This window comes from Bolinopsis microptera, chromosome 11 (genome assembly GCF_026151205.1).
Source record: "Bolinopsis microptera isolate Bmic1 chromosome 11, MBARI_Bmic_1.0, whole genome shotgun sequence".
Classification (NCBI taxonomy): domain Eukaryota; kingdom Metazoa; phylum Ctenophora; class Tentaculata; order Lobata; family Bolinopsidae; genus Bolinopsis; species Bolinopsis microptera.
The window spans coordinates 5,338,791-5,361,045 of record NC_087082.1 but is presented as its reverse complement, the minus strand read 5'-3'; the positions used below and the strand labels follow the sequence as shown (position 1 = coordinate 5,361,045).

At 38.1% G+C, this 22,255-nt stretch overlaps 2 protein-coding genes across 3 annotated transcripts in view; one reads left to right on the top strand and one right to left on the bottom strand.

Annotated features, from left to right (window-relative positions):
• Nucleotides 1-22,066, bottom strand: part of LOC134822869 (uncharacterized) — an 85,822-nt gene extending 63,756 nt beyond the window's left edge. For both annotated transcript variants that reach the window (XM_063834135.1, XM_063834136.1), the window contains exons 1-2: nt 21,953-22,066; nt 20,886-20,990 (exon numbers count right to left, since the gene is read on the bottom strand). In XM_063834135.1, coding sequence (XP_063690205.1) covers nt 20,886-20,990; nt 21,953-21,975 — 128 coding nt within the window. In that variant the 5' untranslated portion in view covers nt 21,976-22,066. The remainder of the gene's footprint in view (nt 1-20,885; nt 20,991-21,952) is intronic.
• LOC134823072 (uncharacterized) lies at nt 18,865-20,326 on the top strand. Its single transcript, XM_063834422.1, has one exon. The coding sequence runs from the start codon at nt 18,865-18,867 to the stop codon at nt 20,143-20,145; it is 1,281 nt and encodes a 426-aa protein (XP_063690492.1). The 3' UTR covers nt 20,146-20,326.
• Nucleotides 22,067-22,255: the final 189 nt, after the last annotated feature.

Here is a 22,255-nt window from a genome sequence, read left to right as displayed (position 1 = left end):
ACTTTGCAGTAACGGTAAATTCTCTTAGTAATATGGCGATCAATAAGATTCAGGATGGGAAATATAGGCATTTCCAAGAGTTTCATTCTAGCAAAATTGTCTTGATGTTTTCCTCCCATTCATTATTGCACTTAAAATTGTGCAATAATTTATATCATTTTGTTAAAATTACCATTGATTAACCCACGTCTCCTATTAGCAGGAATATGAATAACATTAGCAGAGAGGAGTTCTACAACCTGAACCCCCACCACAAGACTGCTGATGTGACAATAGGAGCCCTCTACTTGCTTTGTTTTGCTTACGGAGTCCCCAGCAACATCCTATCTTTCTACTTCTTCACAAGACGTCGCCTCAAAAGTATGGATATCCCCACCTTCCTCTACACACTCACCGCTCTGAACGATTCCCTCACCTCTATTCTAGTTCTGAACAATGGTATAACCATGCTGAGGAACAGGGAGGTCTTTCTGCCCGCGTTCTGTGCAGCCCAGCACATACTCTTTCAGATGACTCAGAGGATGTCTGTGTTCCTGGTGGCCACACTGTCTACCTCCAGGACCTACAGTCTAGTTTTCCCTCTCCGGAGGATCGGAGTCATTAGTATACAGATCATTTCAGTGGTTTTCTGGACGATCATGACCTGCTTTTTCGTGCTTCCACCCTTGTTGAACTTAGTGCGGATAACTTATCATTTTGAGGGGGGGTACTGTTGGGCAGATGCAATACCTGGTAAGAACATTTCTATTACTTGGGACAAGTTGGACAATGCTTTGGACACTATCGGGCTGGCTTTCCCTGTAGTTCCCATAGCGGTTAGCTGTATCATATCAACCTGCAAGATCCTGGATTCTCGCAAGATAAAATCCAATCTGACGGCGCGGAGACTGAGTGCACGCACAATGAAGCGGTGCAGCATGTCAGGTAAAAAGTCCTACCACAGAGCTACCTGTACCATCATCCTAGTAACCGTCTTCTACCTCATCACCAACCTTCCCCTCTTTTTAAACTATGTCTTTTATCTCATCACTATTCTCAGTTTCGAGTGGCCCGGCCCCATTTACGATGACATCGTCATGTATTTCTACTCCTGGAACCTTACAGCTATTCTCAGTACGGGACTCAATGCTAGTATCAACCCTATCATATACTTGACTCGTTTCAAACAGTACCGAAAGTGGGTAACTAACGGGTGTTCTACTAACAAACTGCTAGACCGCAACTCGTCAAACGTGTCGGCGGTGGTGAACTCTAAAGCGAGGACAGCTGTGTACTCTATTAACAGTAACAGTGTTTCAGTGAGGTTTAGGTTTAAAGAGAATAGGTTTGCCAGGAAGTTGGAGAGTAAGATCCTGACCAGTGAACCCTGCTTCTTTAATAACCTCGAGTCAGAGGGAGTGGCTATTAGTTCAGGGGAGTTAGTCACGGAAAGTTAACCAGCCTGATTCTCTACAACAAAATAATTTGTTTTGGGGGACAAAACCCTAACAGCACTGTAACAGCCGGCTAATAGCATAGCCCTCTAACAGCTGGTCGGTATTGTAGTCCGAGAAGGAAGGGAAACTCGTTAGCTTTTTGTGTTAAAAGCGATTTCTCCGAAAATAATCATTTTAAGGTATATATTGTATATAAATAAGTTGTATATAAACATGGCTATTAGGCACATTTTGGTGTATCGGAATAGTCTCTAGGATACGACGTTCCTGGGCTGAAATAAAAAACCCTGAAAATGGGTGTGGCAGAAAACGCCTCTATTGCATTCATTACAACTTTACAAAAATGTAATAGTGGCCAAATGTTTAAAGCATCATTTAGAGAGGTGATAACCGTCGACAAATCGCTTTTGACACGAAAAGCTAACGAAATGGTCTTTTAGAACGGTTGGGATCCGACTATTGTAACTATTTGCCCGAAAAATTAACCCCGATAATTCCCTACAATAAAATAGTTTCGTCAATTCATTGTTACTCGTATTATTTTCGTTTATTATTGATCACTATCAACTATGTACTTGTTTTGTTTCAATTAAGTTTGCAAGGATCATTTTACCTTTTTCATTTTTTTTTTCAAGTTGAGGAGCTGTTATTACAAAAGTGGCTAGTAGCCGGTGTTCATATGTTACTGTGCAGGGACCGTGCATAGACCGTGCAGGGAGTGTGCAGGGACTGACCGTGCAGGGAGTGTGCATCAAGTGTTCATTGTGCAGGGACCGTGCAGGGACTCGACCGTGCATGGAGTGTTCTTTTGTTGTTGCATGGACCGTGCATAGACTGTCTGGAGCTAAACGACAAACTTCCCGTTGCAAACAGATTGCAACAGATCATACGTTGTACAAAATATTTGTTAATTAAGTTATACTGACTGATTCTTAATGGATTTAAAACTCAAAGTTTCTAGTTCGATGCTGATACTGTGTTTTTGTTTTACATAAATTTAAATTAGTGAATTTTTATTAAAATTCAGAAGTTCTCTTTTGCAGGTCTACTGAATCAAATTAAAATCTCAGTGCTTCAAAAAAGGAGTTACATGACCATAAGTGTGTACTCGTTACTACATCGACCATGAACCACTTGGATTCAACATGGTACACTGTGGAAATGTGAAGCTCATTAATATAACATTCAGAGTGGTTGTGCAATGTGTAATCAATATCACCTTGAACGTCATCAAGCCGTGGTTACACCGCAATATAGGTTAATCAGTCTTCAGCGTTTAAATTTGCCATATTTTACGCTGCTGGGCTTTTCACTACCTGGCTGAGTTATTTCTTATGTCTTGTTCGCGTTCAGATTCATGAATCAACCAAGTTAGACCCAGTCTTCTAGTTACTTAGGGACCGTTCACATAATATTACGTAATCACTTTTTGGCAAATTGTTAACCCCCTCCCCCCTCCGTAATCAGTTTTACACATAGCGAGTGTGTCAAAATTACACTAGCGTGATCATTCAGAAACCCCCCTCCCCACTCGGCTGATTACGTAATAAGTACATTTCTGTGAAGTTGCATTATTCTCTCTTTTTGAAAACCGTGATTTAAATGTTCGATGTGAGTAAACTATATAATTGTAACAAAGTTATCAATTTGTTAAAACGGAGTTCAATAAGATAAACGATCAGACAAATCTGATTTCCCCAGACTTGCGGAGGAACCCTGCGTCATGGTAATATTCATTATATATAAGAGCTTTTGCTACTGAACCTAATCTGTCATACTCTGATTGTCAGGTTTGAAGAAGCAAGCAATTTTCACAAGTGGTTCTACTTCCATCCTAATACTCTTATAGTAGTAGTTCTCATTAAGTTCACTCGAACCAGCTTCACTTTGCTCTGTTGTTGTTTTTCAAAACATTCTAAAACATTTCTTTCTTGGAGCCATTTGCTCACAAAGTCCTAGGTATGTATATTGTTATATTTCTTGGTGGGTTGCTTGCGGAGGTGGACGTCCTGGCTATGCTCTCATTACAGATTCGTAACTTCATAATATGAAATCAGAGCTGTTAGTTAAGTCAATTATAACATAGTTATCTCTCCCATATACTTTCATATAAATGTGCTTTTTTATCACAACAAACAGATTTTGACAGGTGGAGAAGAGCTATGAAATCTCCAGACAGCTTGGGTCTTTACCCCGGCAAGAACATCGGTCAGCGCCGAATCAGATCGATTAGCTGCATTTAAACACCCTGACCGTACTACTTATAAGTTATAAATATTATTATCGTCTTAGTGCAAACCCGTAACTCATCTCTGTTAGCTTGTTGATCGCCCGATTTTGTGGGATAAGTGTTTAAAATAACATGATGAACCGTTCCTCTGTTCCTGTTCCGATAGTTTACTTAAAACAGGTTTCAGAAAAACATGTGCATTATTTACCTGCCTCTGTTCCTGTTCCGATAGTTTACTTAAAACAGGTTTCAGATAAACATGTGCATTATTTACCTGCCTCTGTTCCTGTTCCGATAGTTTACTTAAAACAGCTTTCAGAAAAACATGTGCATTATTTACCAGCCTCTGTTCCTGTTCCGATAGTTTACTTAAAACAGGTTTCAGAAAAACATGTGGATTATTTACCTGCCTCTGTTCCTGTTCCGATAGTTTACTTAAAACAGGTTTCAGAAAAACATGTGCATTATTTACCTGCCTTTGTTGCTGTTCCGATAGTTAACTTTTTTTTTAATTTGGCGGCCAAATTCTGAATTTTTCCGGGAAAATTTTGGAATTTGGCCGCCAAATTTTTTTGGAGGCCTAAATCAAAAATCTGTCCTCTAAATAAGGTGGAAATGCGATTTCGAGTCGATTCCGAAAATTTCATGCAGAAATTTTGAAAACTGATTGAGTTGTTACAATTTTAATGAGATCAATTCCGCGAATATCGCGAACCAAGATACGGGCAATTTAGTTCATTTTTTGTGGTCTTTTCGCCTTAGTATCCACATTTAAACAGATATAACGCTATAACTTACAGAGAATATGTAGTGTAGGCTTACCTTTCATATAAAGTAAGTTTCATTCAAAAATATTGATATTTGACCAATTTATGGGACGAAATCTACCAAATTTGGTGCGTATGCCCAAATATGGGCATATGGTTTTTGGCTCATAACTCAGTCATTTTTTGTCCAATCTTGATGAAATTTTATATACGAGTTCAGGAAACCACTAGCTACAAGTACAACACCTAAAATCTGGGTTTTGGGCATGTTCAGGGTATTTGGCTAAATTGGGCCTAATTTGGACCAAATATGGGCGTGGCTGCCCCGCGGGCACCGTTTGGCGGTTGGGGTGCATTATTTACCTGCCTCTGTTCCTGTTCCAAAAGTTTACTTAAAACAGCTTTCAGAAAAACATGTGCATTATTTACCAGCCTTAGAATTTGCCGTCAATTGTGGCGGAGTTGTTTTATGTGTACAGTACCCAATAGTCCGTCTGAATTATCAGTTTAATTAAGCATGAATAAGACCTTTTATAAGACTGTAATAATATAATCTTCAGCAGTAAAACTGAAAGTATGAAGTTCACATTAGACCATGGGGTAACAGGTTGTTATTATTAACGTTTTACACTTCCAGTTATCTCTTGTGGCACACTATTACTCTTGTGACAAATAACGTAGTACAGTTCCAGCTATACTACTATCTCTGTGGCCCACACTATTTGTGTACTGAATTATAGTGCCACTAACTTAGATTATAAAGAGGAAAATCGCCGAATCTCAAATAACCAGGGTTGAAATATAATTACCTAATTAGATAATTATCCAATTAATTGAAAGGTCGTAAAAGTGGGAAAGAAAATTGAGAGCTCGTTGTGTCGGTATATTGACTTTTTTAGACGGATCTGTCTGTACTATTAAACTTGGCTATCTAACATTGCCAAGCTAGAGCAAAGTAATGCCTAGCTAGGCTAGATCCTAGTACTGAACTTATGTTCCTAGTTTCTCTTTCAGATAATTGCGTTTTAGCGGCTCATGGTCATGCTAATATGGGTAAGTAATACAGTACAGTAATACTAATAGATCAAAACTATTTATCACAACTCAACAACGAATGTCTTGTCTAAATGGCTGTTTGATTTTTCAGTTTTTCAAAGCCTCTGATAATAAATTCAAGTTTTGAATACCTGGTTCACTTTATTCAATCTTACATCGAAAGAATTGAAATTGGACAATGAAAGTCTAGTTCATTATGACAACCATTTAATGCAACCGTTTAACTTTAAGCAAGGCCAGTCTCGTTTGTTAAAATTGTGACACTGCCAACATCATCAACACAATATGTATTTTACTGCTTTTTACTGCTTCCCCTCCCCCAAAGATTGTTCTAAATTTTATCAAATATTGGAAATGTGTCAACTCCTAGCGTTAAAACGTGAAGTAACTTTAGTCACTAGTATAGTCAGTAACAATTATGTCTATTTTAAATTGTCTATTTCATTTGAATAGAGTAATTTAGATGAATTAATATTGTATCAGAACACTGTCTTTTATATTAACCCTTGCTGTTTTAGTATCCCTCGTTCTTTTTAATTTGGCTCAGAATTTGTAGACACGCAGTATGATATAATACCGGAGAATTTAGGAATTATAATCATTATGCAAGGTTGCAGAATTCAAAGTGAGTGCCAAGCACTTAGTATTAATGAAAAGTATTAAGTAAGCGATATCAGTGACCGCATAGTTGTTCTCTCTCTGCGAGATCCCGATCTAATTACGTGATTATAAAACACATTTTACTAACACAAAGTCACGAAATTCTTGATAAATCGAATTGTTTATACCATGTTTGTTTTGCGGCATGTGCTCCCTCACATTCTAGTTTCATAGCAACAGGACCCCTCACATTCTAGTTTCATAGCAACAGGACGTGACCCTATGGCTATATTGTTGGTATACTTTATCTTGATAACGATGTTGCCATGACGCACGTTTAATATTGCTCGATAATGATTTCTAATTCTGACTATTGCTCTCTGACTAGGAGGAGACCTCTCGGACCTGTGAACAACCTGTTTACAGTTATCCCAATTAATTAGTCTTGCCTTGAGGAGCGTTTGGTAGTGGTACCTACTGGACTCAGTCACTACCAGTGAACTTTCATATTAACTTGGGATCATTTAGAGTATTAGTTAGTTAGTACAGCTCTAACTTTGTCCGGCATGTAACTTTTCATCTTCTCTTATTAACATCAGCTTTTAAATGTAATATTTCAAATTTGTTACCTGTTAAAAAGTTAACAAATAGAAGGCCTTGATTTTACTGCATTGGTTTGATACCTTCTGATCGTTATTGGCTCCGAAGACATCAGTGAATGAGCCATCTAAGTCCAGCCTCTCTTTAAAAAATGTAAATAAATCAGTGAATGATTTATCATCTTGTTCGTCGTGCAGAATAAGGAAAACAACCTGGAAATTTGTGGAATTGTTGATCAACGATCATTATCATCATGGCCGTAGTAAACGCATATTACTGAATACTGCTTCACAAGTGCTCAGTAAGCAGTTGTACTGAAGACAATATTAATATAATAACATTAACACACGAGTGTAAAAGTGTATGGGGTTCTTAAAACATAGAAGTGATATAATAGTTTGTTGCTAACAGAAGCTTTTAAAAACACGTGTGTTAATTTAATCGTCTTCGGCTTTATATAAATACTAGCAGGAACCCGTCTAACCCTAAAGTGGTGTCAAGACTAAAATAATTATTACCCATATAATTCGCGTTTTTTTAAATATTATATCGTCTCTCTTTATATATAGTTAGACAATGCGAGAAAATTGTAAAACATTCTTACCAGGGCCTCCAGATGTACAACAGAACAGAGTTTTACACCGACACAAACCACAGAGCAGCGGACACATTAGTGGGGATCGTCTACCTGTCGTGTTTCCTTGTGGGTGTTCCAGCAAATGTACTGTCTCTCTTCTACTTCACCAGACAACGGCTCAAAAGCATGGACCTCCCCACCTACCTCTACACGCTCACAGCTCTTCAGGATGCCATCATCTCGCTGCTCTCTCTGAATCACGGTATTACTATGTTGAGGTACAGAGAGGTCTGGCTCCCAGGATTCTGCCCAGCTCACCACATCCTCTTCCAGATGTCTCAGAGAATGTCAGTGTTCCTGGTAGCTACTTTGTCAGTGACCAGAACGTATACTCTGATATACCCACTCAAGAGAGTTAACCCTAAGTCGGTTTTAAAAGTTCTGGCTGTACTTTGGGTCCTCATGACATGCTTCTTTGTGCTTCCTCCCGCCCTGAAACTGGTTCAAATAACCTACCACTGGGAAGGTGGTTATTGCTGGGCTGAACCGATTCCTGGGAAGAACATTTCAATAACTTGGGACACATTTGACAACGGAATGGACACAGCCGGTCTCGCGTTTCCAGTGCTACCAATAACACTTAGCTGTATAGTATCAGGGTGCAAGATTAAAGCATCCATTCCCTCTCAAGGGAGTACCAAACGGTTTAAATCAAAGTCTGCTAAACAACGGAAAGACCGCACTCTACAAATGTTCAGCATGTCTATAAAAAACTCAAATCGCAAGGCGACGTTCACCATTATAATAGTTACTAGTCTCTACATCATATCCAACATTCCAAACTTCATCAACTACGTCCTCTACCTCATTACTATAACCACTCTGGAATACCCTGGACCTATCTACAGCTCCTCTTTTATGTATTTCTACTCCTGGAACTTCACCGCCCTGCTCAGTACAGGCCTGAACGCGTGTGCTAACCCGATAGTTTACATCACTCGGTTTGAGAGGTACAGAAAGTGGATAAAAGGGGGTTGTAAAGGAGAGGTTACAACAGGGCGTCTCAGCATGACTACAATACCTTTCCGGCAGAGTGTAGTGTCAGTTGGAGTCCCCCGACGTCCCAGTAAGGTCTCAACCACCATGTCTCCTATTCTCTCCAGTACTGGAGACTCTATTGTGATTCCTAACATGACTTTTAGTGTGCAGGAGTCGGAGTTGTCTCCAAAAGTCTTTATTAAACAACTCTACGGGTGATTATTTAAATATAATATTTAACTTTATTAACTCACAGGTTATTATGTTAATTTAATAGGTGAATCTTTAGATCTGGCGAGAGGTGAAACATATATTTCCTGACAGGTGACAGCGATTAACCAATCAGCTTCCAGCATTGAGAAAAACAAAATACAAATTCAAAACTGAGAATCACTGGACCACTGGACCACATGTCAAAACAAATGTGTTTCACCATCACACTAGAATCCATAACTATTGTTAGTTGCACTTTTTTCTTGAACCAACCTAAAATATAATATTATGCAAGTTTAATAAGTAATTAATGTATTGTCAGTTTTAAATTGTTCCACAGGTTATGCAACGATTTTGACTCGAAATAAATGTAATATTGAGATGACTAATTGATTTATATTAAATACAGCAGTTACTCAGGACGGTACTGTAATTAAATAATTTATTGATTAATTTAATTAAGTGTAGTCAGCATAATATCATCATGATCTTGAAAATGTGTTACTTCTAATCCTGACCCTTAAATTACCAAATAAACGTGATCCTTATCTCTGATCATGATCTTGAACAGAGGATACCATGGTAGTTGGTAGTTGGTACGATTCAGCAATATTTTATTAACTGATTGATTGATTAATTGATTGATTGTTTCATAAAATGAATTTGTAGAATAACGTATGTCTTTTATGTGTACATAATTTTATATTCAATGTATAGATACCTATCTGAGCTGTTTAAACTTCACTCTGAGCTGTGTATATTACACTGAGGGGAAGGACAGTTCACCTCTCACTAACTGTAAACTAGCAACAGTTCACCTCTCACTAACTGTAACCTAGCAAGAGTTCACCCCTCACTAACTGTAACCTAGCAACAGTTAACCTCTCACTAACTGTAACCTAGCAACACTCAACAGTTCACCTCTCACTAACTGTAACCTAGCAACAGTTAACCTCTCACTAACTGTAACCTAGCAACAGTTAACCTCTCACTAACTGTAACCTAGCAACAGTTCACCTCTCACTAACTGTAACCTAGCAACAGTTCACCTCTCACTAACTGTAACCTAGCAACAGTTAACCTCTCACTAACTGTAACCTAGCAACAGTTAACCTCTCTCTAACTGTAACCTAGCAACAGTTCACCTCTCACTAACTGTAACCTAGCAACTGTTAACCTCTCACTAACTGTAACCTAGCAACAGTTCACCTCTCACTAACTGTAACATAGCAACAGTTCACCTCTCACTAACTGTAACCTAGCAACAGTTCACCTCTCACTAACTGTAACCTAGCAACAGTTAACATCTCACTAACTGTAACCTAGCAAGAGTTCACCCCTCACTAACTGTAACCTAGCAACAGTTAACCTCTCACTAACTGTAACCTAGCAACACTCAACAGTTCACCTCTCACTAACTGTAACCTAGCAACAGTTAACCTCTCACTAACTGTAACCTAGCAACAGTTAACCTCTCACTAACTGTAACCTAGCAACTGTTAACCTCTCACTAACTGTAACATAGCAACAGTTCACCTCTCACTAACTGTAACCTAGCAACACTCAACAGTTCACCTCTCACTAACTGTAACCTAGCAACAGTTAACCTCTCACTAACTGTAACCTAGCAACAGTTAACCTCTCACTAACTGTAACCTAGCAACTGTTAACCTCTCACTAACTGTAACATAGCAACAGTTCACCTCTCACTAACTGTAACCTAGCAACAGTTCACCTCTCACTAACTGTAACATAGCAACAGTTCACCTCTCACTAACTGTAACCTAGCAACAGTTCACCTCTCACTAACTGTAACATAGCAACAGTTAACCTCTCTCTAACTGTAACCTAGCAACTGTTAACCTCTCACTAACTGTAACCTAGCAACAGTTCACCTCTCACTAACTGTAACATAGCAACAGTTCACCTCTCACTAACTGTAACCTAGCAACAGTTCACCTCTCACTAACTGTAACCTAGCAACAGTAACCTAGCAACTGTTAACCTCTCACTAACTGTAACATAGCAACAGTTCACCTCTCACTAACTGTAACCTAGCAACAGTTAACCTCTCACTAACTGTAACCTAGCAACAGTTAACCTCTTACTAACTGTAACCTAGCAACAGTTCACCTCTCACTAACTGTAACCTAGCAACAGTTCACCTCTCACTAACTGTATATGTAACATAGCAACAGTTAACCTCTCACTAACCGTAACCTAGCAACAGTTCACCTCTCATTAACTGTAACCTAGCAGGACGGTACTGTAATTAAATAATTTATTGATTAATTTAATTAAGTGTAGTCAGCATAATATCATCATGATCTTGAAAATGTGTTACTTCTAATCCTGACCCTTAAATTACCAAATAAACGTGATCCTTATCTCTGATCATGATCTTGAACAGAGGATACCATGGTAGTTGGTAGTTGGTACGATTCAGCAATATTTTATTAACCGATTGATTGATTAATTGATTGATTGTTTCATAAAATGAATTTGTAGAATAACGTATGTCTTTTATGTGTACATAATTTTATATTCAATGTATAGATACCTATCTGAGCTGTTTAAACTGCACTCTGAGCTGTGTATATTACACTGAGGGGAAAGACAGTTCACCTCTCACTAACTGTAAACTAGCAAGTAGCAACAGTTCACCTCTCACTAACTGTAACCTAGCAACAGTTAACATCTCACTAACTGTAACCTAGCAAGAGTTCACCCCTCACTAACTGTAACCTAGCAACAGTTAACCTCTCACTAACTGTAACCTAGCAACACTCAACAGTTCACCTCTCACTAACTGTAACCTAGCAACAGTTCACCTCTCACTAACTGTAACCTAGCAACAGTTAACCTCTCACTAACTGTAACCTAGCAACAGTTAACCTCTCACTAACTGTAACCTAGCAACAGTTCACCTCTCACTAACTGTAACCTAGCAACAGTTAACCTCTCACTAACTGTAACCTAGCAACAGTTAACCTCTCACTAACTGTAACCTAGCAACAGTTCACCTCTCACTAACTGTAACCTAGCAACAGTTCACCTCTCACTAACTGTAACCTAGCAACAGTTAACCTCTCACTAACTGTAACCTAGCAACAGTTAACCTCTCTCTAACTGTAACCTAGCAACAGTTCACCTCTCACTAACTGTAACCTAGCAACTGTTAACCTCTCACTAACTGTAACATAGCAACAGTTCACCTCTCACTAACTGTAACATAGCAACAGTTCACCTCTCACTAACTGTAACCTAGCAACAGTTCACCTCTCACTAACTGTAACCTAGCAACAGTTAAAATCTCACTAACTGTAACCTAGCAAGAGTTCACCCCTCACTAACTGTAACCTAGCAACAGTTAACCTCTCACTAACTGTAACCTAGCAACACTCAACAGTTCACCTCTCACTAACTGTAACCTAGCAACAGTTAACCTCTCACTAACTGTAACCTAGCAACAGTTAACCTCTCACTAACTGTAACCTAGGAACAGTTAACCTCTCACTAACTGTAACCTAGCAACTGTTAACCTCTCACTAACTGTAACTTAGCAACTGTTCACCTCTCACTAACTGTAACCTAGCAACAGTTAACCTCTCACTAACTGTAACCTAGCAACAGTTAACCTCTCACTAACTGTAACCTAGCAACTGTTAACCTCTCACTAACTGTAACATAGCAACAGTTCACCTCTCACTAACTGTAACCTAGCAACAGTTCACCTCTCACTAACTGTAACATAGCAACAGTTAACCTCTCACTAACTGTAACCTAGCAACTGTTAACCTCTCACTAACTGTAACCTAGCAACAGTTCACCTCTCACTAACTGTAACATAGCAACAGTTCACCTCTCACTAACTGTAACCTAGCAACAGTAACCTAGCAACTGTTAACCTCTCACTAACTGTAACATAGCAACAGTTCACCTCTCACTAACTGTAACCTAGCAACAGTTAACCTCTCACTAACTGTAACCTAGCAACAGTTAACCTCTTACTAACTGTAACCTAGCAACAGTTCACCTCTCACTAACTGTAACCTAGCAACAGTTCACCTCTCACTAACTGTAACATAGCAACAGTTAACCTCTCACTAACCGTAACCTAGCAACAGTTCACCTCTCATTAACTGTAACCTAGCAACTGTAACCTAGCAACAGTTCACCTCCCACTGTGAAGTATGCTCACTTGACCCCTCAACTCAAATATCTAGACAGGGTTATGAACGGCCTGATTCCCTGCTTCCCCTTTGCTTAGGAAGCAAATAATATGTTTGAATCTTTCAGCAGGATGTTTCCTTGTGTCTTCTCAGTGAGCAGGTAATACAATGAATATTAATCAAACTTCAGATTAATTGTTTTGTAAATGTTTTCAGATTGTCTCTGATAATGCACAATACCAAGTAAAGGGGCTCACTTATAATTTTACTCTCCTATGTTTTGTGTCTTGTTCACGAACAGATAGAGCACACCCAGAGAAATTATATACATACGGTCACAAACTCCAAATGAGTTGGGATGCTTTGTAATCGAGTAACGATCTGCGTTTCACTGCGTCTATCGGTCTATTGCAATCTTCTCTAGGGAATTTGTCGTCAATTGTAGCGTAGTTGGTGTTGTTTTATCTGTACAGTACCAAATAGTTCGTTTGAATTAGCAGTTTAATTAAGCACGAATAAAACATTTGGTATAATTTGACTGCATGATCTTTGGAATTATAAGCGTTCCTTAGATTGCTTTTGTTACTATTTAAGCAGACAATTGAAGGAGCTGCACCTAATGCCTCCAATCCGGCAATCCCACGACAACAGAATGCTGATCCCATGACAACAGAATGCTGTTCAGTGATCACATGCCAATGGAATGCTATTGCTAAACACGTGCATGTCATGTCACAATGACTTTGTTTTACCATTGCTTTAGCCACATTGATAGTTTTATTTTCTTAAATTTAATTTGTTCGTTTGCCTTTTCAAATCTCTTCTTTACAGTATTACTAGTACTGAATATCACTAAATTTAAAGGGCTAGACTACAGATCATAGGATATGATATATATATATATAATGTTCTATTTTAACTGATTGATTCATTAGTGTACTTTCATAAAATTAATTTTTAGAATGTGTTTTATGTGTACATAATATATTCGATGAATAAACCAAGCTGACTCTGAGTTTTTCCTTTTTTTTCTCTAAGGAGTCAACGTCCAATTATTGCAGGAGTGGCAAGCTAGGTGGCATTCTGTTGACTTTCAAACTAGTTCACACTTCAGGTAAAGTTTATTTTTGTGTTTAAACAGAATTTCATAACTTTGGTGCGTTTCTCTCAGTTTTACTACGCACAGTTAATGGGGGGATGATAGGTGGTATTAGCGCAATTAAGGTCAAAATATTCTCAGTAAGTTTTGTCTTTGCCTTATAATAAGTTATACTTTTGCTCAAAGTTACTTTTTTAATGTGAGCTAGTCATGACATATCATAAAGCATGGCAACGTGCGTTGCTAACCTGTCCTTGCTCGTGCACGTGCAATATCTTGATATTGCGAAGCAACGCAACGACGCAATTAACACCTTTGATAAACTCCATTATTCTAACATTTATTTTTCCTCACTTCCGACATTAATTATAAAAATTTAAAGCCTAAATCAAAATTCTAAGAATGCTGTCTCCTATTTCTGTCCTTTTTCTATAATCTTGCTAAAAATGGCCAAGTTTCAACTCCATTTGCGAGCTGAAATTGTCCTCAAAAATAATTTAATTCAGCATATTATGTCTTCTTGAAAAGTGAACTGATACCACTCAATAGTCAATCCCTGCCACCAGTATAGGCTCAATTTGTAAATGCTGGTTATCATCATTTAATAGTTATCATTAGTATGTTAGTACCTACAGTAACGTAATAACTACGAGTCTAGAACTCACAGAAAAGTGACTGTTAGTGTGATCGTTAGCGTCCTTGCTGTGTCTCTAGTTACGAGAGGGGGGACCACTTTATACTCATGATGGTTAAAATAATGTATCCACACACTATTCTGACAGTGACTCAATTTCGAATATCGTTAGTGTTTCAGTTAGATTCATTTGCAGTTTTTGTGCTGATTTGCAATGTTAGACCTGGTATAATAAAGCTTCTGCTTTTGCTTAGTCGCATAATGTATGGCCTTTGCCTAAGTACTGGCCTCACTTTTCACATGGTACATTGGTGCATCATTTGAGCAATTGGCAAGCTAGAAGGTTCACATTATCGGACTCTAAGAGTCGCGTTAGGACAAGGGTCGTGTTACCCATTATGCCATATTGTACATAGGTGCTTACAATACGACTGCAGACTGCAGACTGCCCTAATCTTCCTTTGTACTTGTAGATCTCTAAGAATGTTAGTCTACAGAAAGTTTCAGTGATTACTACCTACTTACCTAAATAAGTAAATAGTACTGAGAACCAGTAACACGAATATGTCTTCACCTTTATATGTCACAGGATTAAAAGGTTCATCTCTAAAATATACCTAATTTAGAAGTTTAGACGAGCCAGGTCGGCTCTAGGAGGCGACTCTACTAGGCGGCGACTCTACTAGGCGGCTACTTTATTAGTGCACTGCTAAAGTAGCCTAAGTACTAACGGTCAGTAACAACTGGTGTAAAACTGGAGTTCATGACTATAATATGAATAATGTATTTACCTGTATTTAGTATAAGCATCGTGTTCAAAGACGGAGGAATTAGTGAACACTGTGTAACTGGCCTTCTCTCTCGACCCATTTGTTACTAGTTCTGGGTATCACAAGCTTTACTACTTTATTGCTGACTTGCTGACTTAGGTCGACTCTAAAGTCCGAGCAGCTATGTACCCCTTCCACACTTTTCGGTAAAGCATTACTGTCTGGATATCCTGACTGCTTGGCAGTTTGGTATCCCTCTTCAGCATATCCAAGAATGTTAGATATGGGCGTCCTGGTCCCCGATACCCATGCTGATCGCTGGTGCTCCTAGAAAATTACTTGATGGGCCAGTTCATCATTGTGTCTCGTTATATGCCCGGCTAGTATCATGCTCCTACAGTGGTGTTTCAAACACCACTGCATTGCTGACCTGAACTGAACCTGAATCTGAACGTCACAAGCTGTAAGCTTTCCAAACATGAACTATAATTGCTAGGTTACAGTTGCCAGGTTACAGTCCAGGTAAGGTTTTTTTTTTCTGGGTGCCACAGACCCACCCAATGGTGCTGACTTTTTTGGGTTAAAGACCCACTTTTCCATTGAATGTGGCTCGCTGGCTGAGCTGCGCTCGCAGTAACTTTTTTCGCAAATTTGTTAATCCAATTTTTTGAACTTTCCCTATCAACAATCTTAGAGATTGGACTAAATATTACATTCCATAATTTATGACTTGAAGTTGATGACCTTCTTCCGTCAGAATGATTATATGTACTATTCATATATATGCAATATTCCACCACATTTTGGTTGATAATTTGATTTCCAAAGTCCACTCATACATATGTGGAAAACTTACAAATACCCCTTAAAATGCTGGCTTTATACTTATAGTATAAAGATGTAGGTATAGGTCAGGGAGGTAGCCAGGTTTTTTAATCCAGCTGTGCAGCGAGCGAAGCGAGCAAGCTGTGGCAGGGGTCTGGGGGGCGCAGCCCCCTGGAAAATTTTTGCGAAACAGGGTGTTTTAGACGACATTTGGCATTAAAGAAATTTGTAGGACAGCAATAAACTGGGATTGAAAAGAATCAAGTACTCACGTAAAGTTGGTAACTTCACAACAGCAATCTGCATTCTCCAATCAGAATTTACGACTTACTCAGGCCTCATCGTCTTAAAATTTTTACATTTCCTACGGTCTAGGGGACACTATTGACTATTTATAGAAGTCTTCTAGAATGTTTGCTTGGATGTTATGACAGATATTTACTAATGACTAATCAACAGTTCAAATCTTTGACTGACTGCAGTCATAAACACAGCCCAGTTACCAGGCGACCATGGGGGAGTAGACACACAGTTGATAACAACAGACCTACTATCAATATCAACAGACCCACTATTTCATCTTACAGACCCACAAGTCAATCCACAGACCCATTTCAGAGTAGCAAAGACCCACTATTAAGCTAGTAGACACACACTTAATAAAAATAGGCCCACTATTTGACCTTAGAGACCCACTGCCAATAACAACAGACCCACTTTGTAACCTTACAGACCCACAAATAAATCTACAGACCCATTTCAGAGTAGCAAAGGCCCACTATTAAGCGAGTAGACACACACTTAATAACAACAGACCCACTATCGATATCAACAGGCCCACTATTTCATCTTACAGACCCACAAGTCAATCTACAGACCCATTTCAGAGTAGCAAAGACCCACTATTAAGCGAGTAGACACACACTTAATAACAACAGACCCACGGCCACTATCAATATCAACAGGCCCACTATTTCATCTTACAGACCCACAAGTCAACCTACAGACCCATTTCAGAGTAGCAAAGACCCACTATTAAGCGAGTAGACACACACTTAATAACAACAGACCCACTATCAATATCAACAGGCCCACTATTTCATCTTACAGACCTTAAGTCAATCTACAGACCCATTTCAGAGTAGCAAAGACCCACTATTAAGCGAGTAGACACACACTTAATAACAACAGACCCACTATCAATATCAACAGACCCACTATTTCATCTTACAGACCCACAAGTCAATCTACAGACCCATTTCAGAGTAGCAAAGACCCACTATTAAGCGAGTAGACACACACTTAATAACAACAGACCCACTATCAATATCAACAGGCCCACTATTTCATCTTACAGACCGACAAGTCAATCTACAGACCCATTTCAGAGTAGCAAAGACCCACTATTAAGCGAGTAGACACACACTTAATAACAACAGACCCACTATCAATATCAACAGACACACTATTCCACCTTATAGAGTATAGACCCATGTAAGTAAGTCTACACTATAATAAAACACATCCAAGCTATCAACAGGCCCACTATTTGAGCATGTACAGACCCTCATTAACCATGGTCAATTCAATCCTAACCTCACCCCCCCCCCCCCCCCCCCCCCTCCCAAGAAAATATGTTTTTTTTTTCGTTTCAGCCAATTTTAATTTTTCGATGAAAAAATTTGAGGCAAGGGTGCTGGCACCCTTGGCACCCTATTAAAAAAAACCTTAAGTCCAGGTACCCACCGTCACAACTCACATTCCGTCGTAAAATGGAAACCCCCTCCCCCTGTTTTCGATGTCTAAATTGCATAAAAAATAGTCAATTTGATGGAACAGGTTTATTGATGAAGGAGCTTATAGAACAGGTTCAATAAGGTCCTTCATCTTTAATTCTGGTGATTTTACTCTTCTAGAAAATTTCATGCCAGTTCCATATTGACGAGATGCAATGTTACATCAGTCACCAACATGAACACAGAACTTCAAACTTCACTTTAGAAGTTTGACTCTGTGTTCCCCTCCCCCTTCGTCATCGAAACCCCTTACCCCCTTGTTTGACAACTTAAATATGGATGGCCCCTTGGATAGATGGTGAACGCAGTGTGATGTGGTTACGACACTGTAATTAAGACTAATGGTTGTTATTATGGGTTATCATAATAATAACCAGCAATTGTAACAGAACCGACCCGAGCTAATCAGTGAAACTATTTAAATCTAATTATCCTCCAGAGTGTATCCCTCTAATTATTATGTACTATGCTGATGAATGCTGTATGTATCACGTGATTATCACGTGATTGTGCGTATCATTGTACACAACAGCGAATGGATGACATGTGCCTTGATGAAATATTCAATAATTACTTGTTTAATAATCAATGGAACATCGCCTCATGACCAATATGTTTATGAATAGACTCATAATCAGAACCATATTATGTACCTTTAGTATTGTAGTTGTAACTGTATTATGATAGTATAATTACTGAACTGTCATTGCTATATTGTGACCTTACAATTTTGTTTAAAATATTTTGTTTAAACCTTTTTGTCCGTTCCTCGAATTTTCGACTTGTTGAACCTCGTGTTTATGACATTGCTACGGTTAATGAAGTATTGAACTGTCTGCCACTCCATTGTGCCTTAACTTACAACTTTAAGGGATTAAAACTATCAGTGAATTAGATTTGATGCAACATAATTAAACTGTGATTATTTGTTCTCTAAATTGAGTTGGTTTGACCCCGACTTAAAATTTTCAATTTATAAGTTCTGAGTACGCTCGCTATTTCACAAACCTTCGATAATACCTAAATTTTTCAAGGACCTTTGAGAGCCAATATGTACAACATCACGGAGTTCCAACAAGATCCTAACTACAAGATAGCAGATATCACCATAGGAACCTTGTACATATGCTGCTTTCTCTTCGGACTCCCAGCTAACCTCCTATCTCTTTTTTATTTCACCAGACAACAATTAAAAAGCATGGATCTTCCCACTTACCTGTATACTTTGGCTGCTCTTCAAGATGCAACCATCTGTTTCCTTTGCTTCAATCATGGTATAACCATGCTAAGACTAAGAGAGTTATGGCTTCCAGGAGCATGCTCTGTTCATCATATTCTTTTCCAGATGTCTCAGAGAATGTCTGTATTTCTTGTTGCAACCCTCTCTTGCACCCGGACCTACACCTTAGTCTACCCACTCAAGAGAGTCAACCGGAAAACTGTATTGAGAGCACTTGCTGTTTTGTGGGTATTGATGACATGCTTCTTTGTTATCCCTCCCTCTATTAACCTAGTCCGGATAACGTACCATTGGGAAGGTGGGTACTGCTGGGCTGATCCTATTCCTGGAGAGAGCATTTCAATTCTTTGGGACACCATAGACAATGCTATGGACACTGCCGGGCTTGCGTTCCCTGTCGTCCCAATAACTCTCAGCTGCGTGATCTCAGCGCAAAAGATTCTGGTGGTGAGGCAAGTTAAGGACAAGAGAACGAAGGTAAAGTATGCGATGAGGAGGTCCAGTCTCAAAATAGAAAGCACTAACAGAAAAGCAACCGGAACTATCATCATGGTGACAATAATGTACATTCTATCCAACATTCCTCTCTTCATCAACTATGTCCTCTACCTCATCACTATAACCTCTCTGGAGTACCCTGGCCCTATCTACAACTCCCCTGCCATGTATTTCTACTCCTGGAACGTGACTGCTATCCTATTAACGGGTCTTAATGCCGCTGCTAACCCTGTTGTATACTTCACCAGGTTCAAATCGTTACGAGAGTGGGTTAGAGGTGGATGTTTACGGGGCACTACATTGAGTCGCCAGCATGCCAGCCGCCGGTTCATTAGTTCTGCAGACAATTACAAACTCTTGCCTGCAAATTATGGAATTCGTCGTCGAAATGGAAGGATTAAGCTTCGTGACAGTTTAAAATTCGAGGTTGGTGAGAATCGACGGATGGTCCCAATAATTCCAATCTCAAGAAATGGACCAGATTGTGACCGAATTGAAAAGGTTGGTCTCCACGAAACGGAAGGTAAGGTTTTGATTTCGTCTTTCTCTGGAATGACAAATAATAAACGAAAAGGAGGCATAAAGTGTATATAGCAGATAATAAACGGTTCAGAAAATTGTTCATAGACGATGAAGTCACTGCCCAAAAATTGTGTATTGAATTTAATTTTAATTTGTTTTGAATGATAAAATTTTAGTTGTTAATCTCATGTGACATTTCATGTGACCAGAATATGTATTATGTGTGCTCATCGATAGAAAATGACCGATTAAAAGCCAGAATAAATATTATGAGAACTGAATTGGTTTTAAATCTCTGTAAAATATGTAGGAAACTGAAAATTCTGATTCAATATCCAAATTTATTTTCGAAAGTTTTTGATGCTTTAAATTTTCGATTTTGTCTTTCGTCCCATACCAGTAAATGAAAAGAAATTAACGCTGTGCACAAAAATGAAACAAATTAAAACGTTTAGCAGCCCACATCAGAGTAAGCCGATCATGACGTTACTAAATTAACTTAATACCATAACAGTTCATGAAACTATGGGACACTTGCTAGAGCAACGTCATCAAATGGTGATTTCAGCCGTAACAGTTGAATATTGTTATCCACTATGCTGATTCAGTAAAGGGGGGGGGGGGGGGGGTGTTTTGAGACAGATACCAATAAAGTTCTTATGATTGTTGTTTTCAGATATTTTGAACTTTGATATGGTTTATAATATGTAATAATATAGTGACCAAAGTAACCATAATAACTATAGCAACAATTGTAACTATAGCCACTATTGTAACCACAGTAACCACAGTAACTGTACTAACCAACTGACCTGTTTTCAAAAGACTGCTTAGAAGGAGGCTTCAATTTGATGGGAGAGAGGCCTTTAGCTATAGCACCGGGCATTACAAGACAAGGTGCTGGTGGGGAAGCTGGCCTGGAAGCAAATAGTGTGTTATGATATTTTGTATTATATAACTTATTTACATATTATATTATTTACTATATTATTATATATATTATTGCAAATAGTAGACATGGATTATGAATATATTATATATAATATTATATCATATTATACTTATTTACATAATATATTATTGACTAAATTATATACTATTGCAAATAGTGGATTATAATATAATATATAATATATCATATTACTTATTTATATATTTTATTTACTATGTAAACTGTTGCAAATAATGGATTATAATATATTACATAATATATCATATATTACTTATTTATATATGTTATTTACACAAAGTGAACGATGTTATTGTCCAACTATGTATGTATAACAAATGTAAACTAAATATCCTGGGTATCATATTGTTTAACCACAGTTTGAATTTTAGAGAATAGTCGTGTTAGTTATAACGACAGTGCATTTAGATTTCTAATATCTTATCTATGAAATCTTTAGTAATTTCTTCGTTATCGATTACAGATAAGATAGAGCACTCAACCACACCATGTACATTATTTGTCTTATATTGCATTCACTACAACGTACAGGCGGAGTAATGTGTAAAAACCTACTCCGGTCTGGTTTACTCAGGTGATTAATAACACATACTAGTTCTATAACATGCACGGTGAACTGTGAAGTAACTGTTTTCGGTGTGAAAATTGAAAAGCTGGCTGTGGATTAATGGATTGCAGTAAAACATGATTTTTTTTGTTAGCCTTTGACAGTGAAATTTGGAAAATTGTGTTTTAACCTATAAAATACTATAATACGGACTATGGAGGTCCTGCTTTTCAAACTTGAAAGAGTATGACGTATTGAAATACTGAGGTAAATTTTTTATAAAGATGGTGTGAAAATTGCAATACTAAAGTGAACGGTTTATATAAAGATGGTGCAAAAAATTGAAATATTGAAGTGTTTACCTGAAGTTATAAGTACGGTACATATTGAGAGTATCATTTAGTTACCATGGTTACTCAGGGTACTATCATTACCAGCTCTACAGAATATCAAACATATCTAGTTGCTTCATAGCACCTAAAAGAGGAGTAATGTTTTCAAATTCTTGTATATTTCAGCCTTAAATTCAGGTAAGATAACGTCAGCAACGAATACTAAAGTGGTAATTACTTTATTGAATACACAATAACTTTGTAATCTTGAAGATAATTTAAGAAATTGATGTTCAATAGAATTACTAAAATTTCTAAGTTAGTCGAAATAAT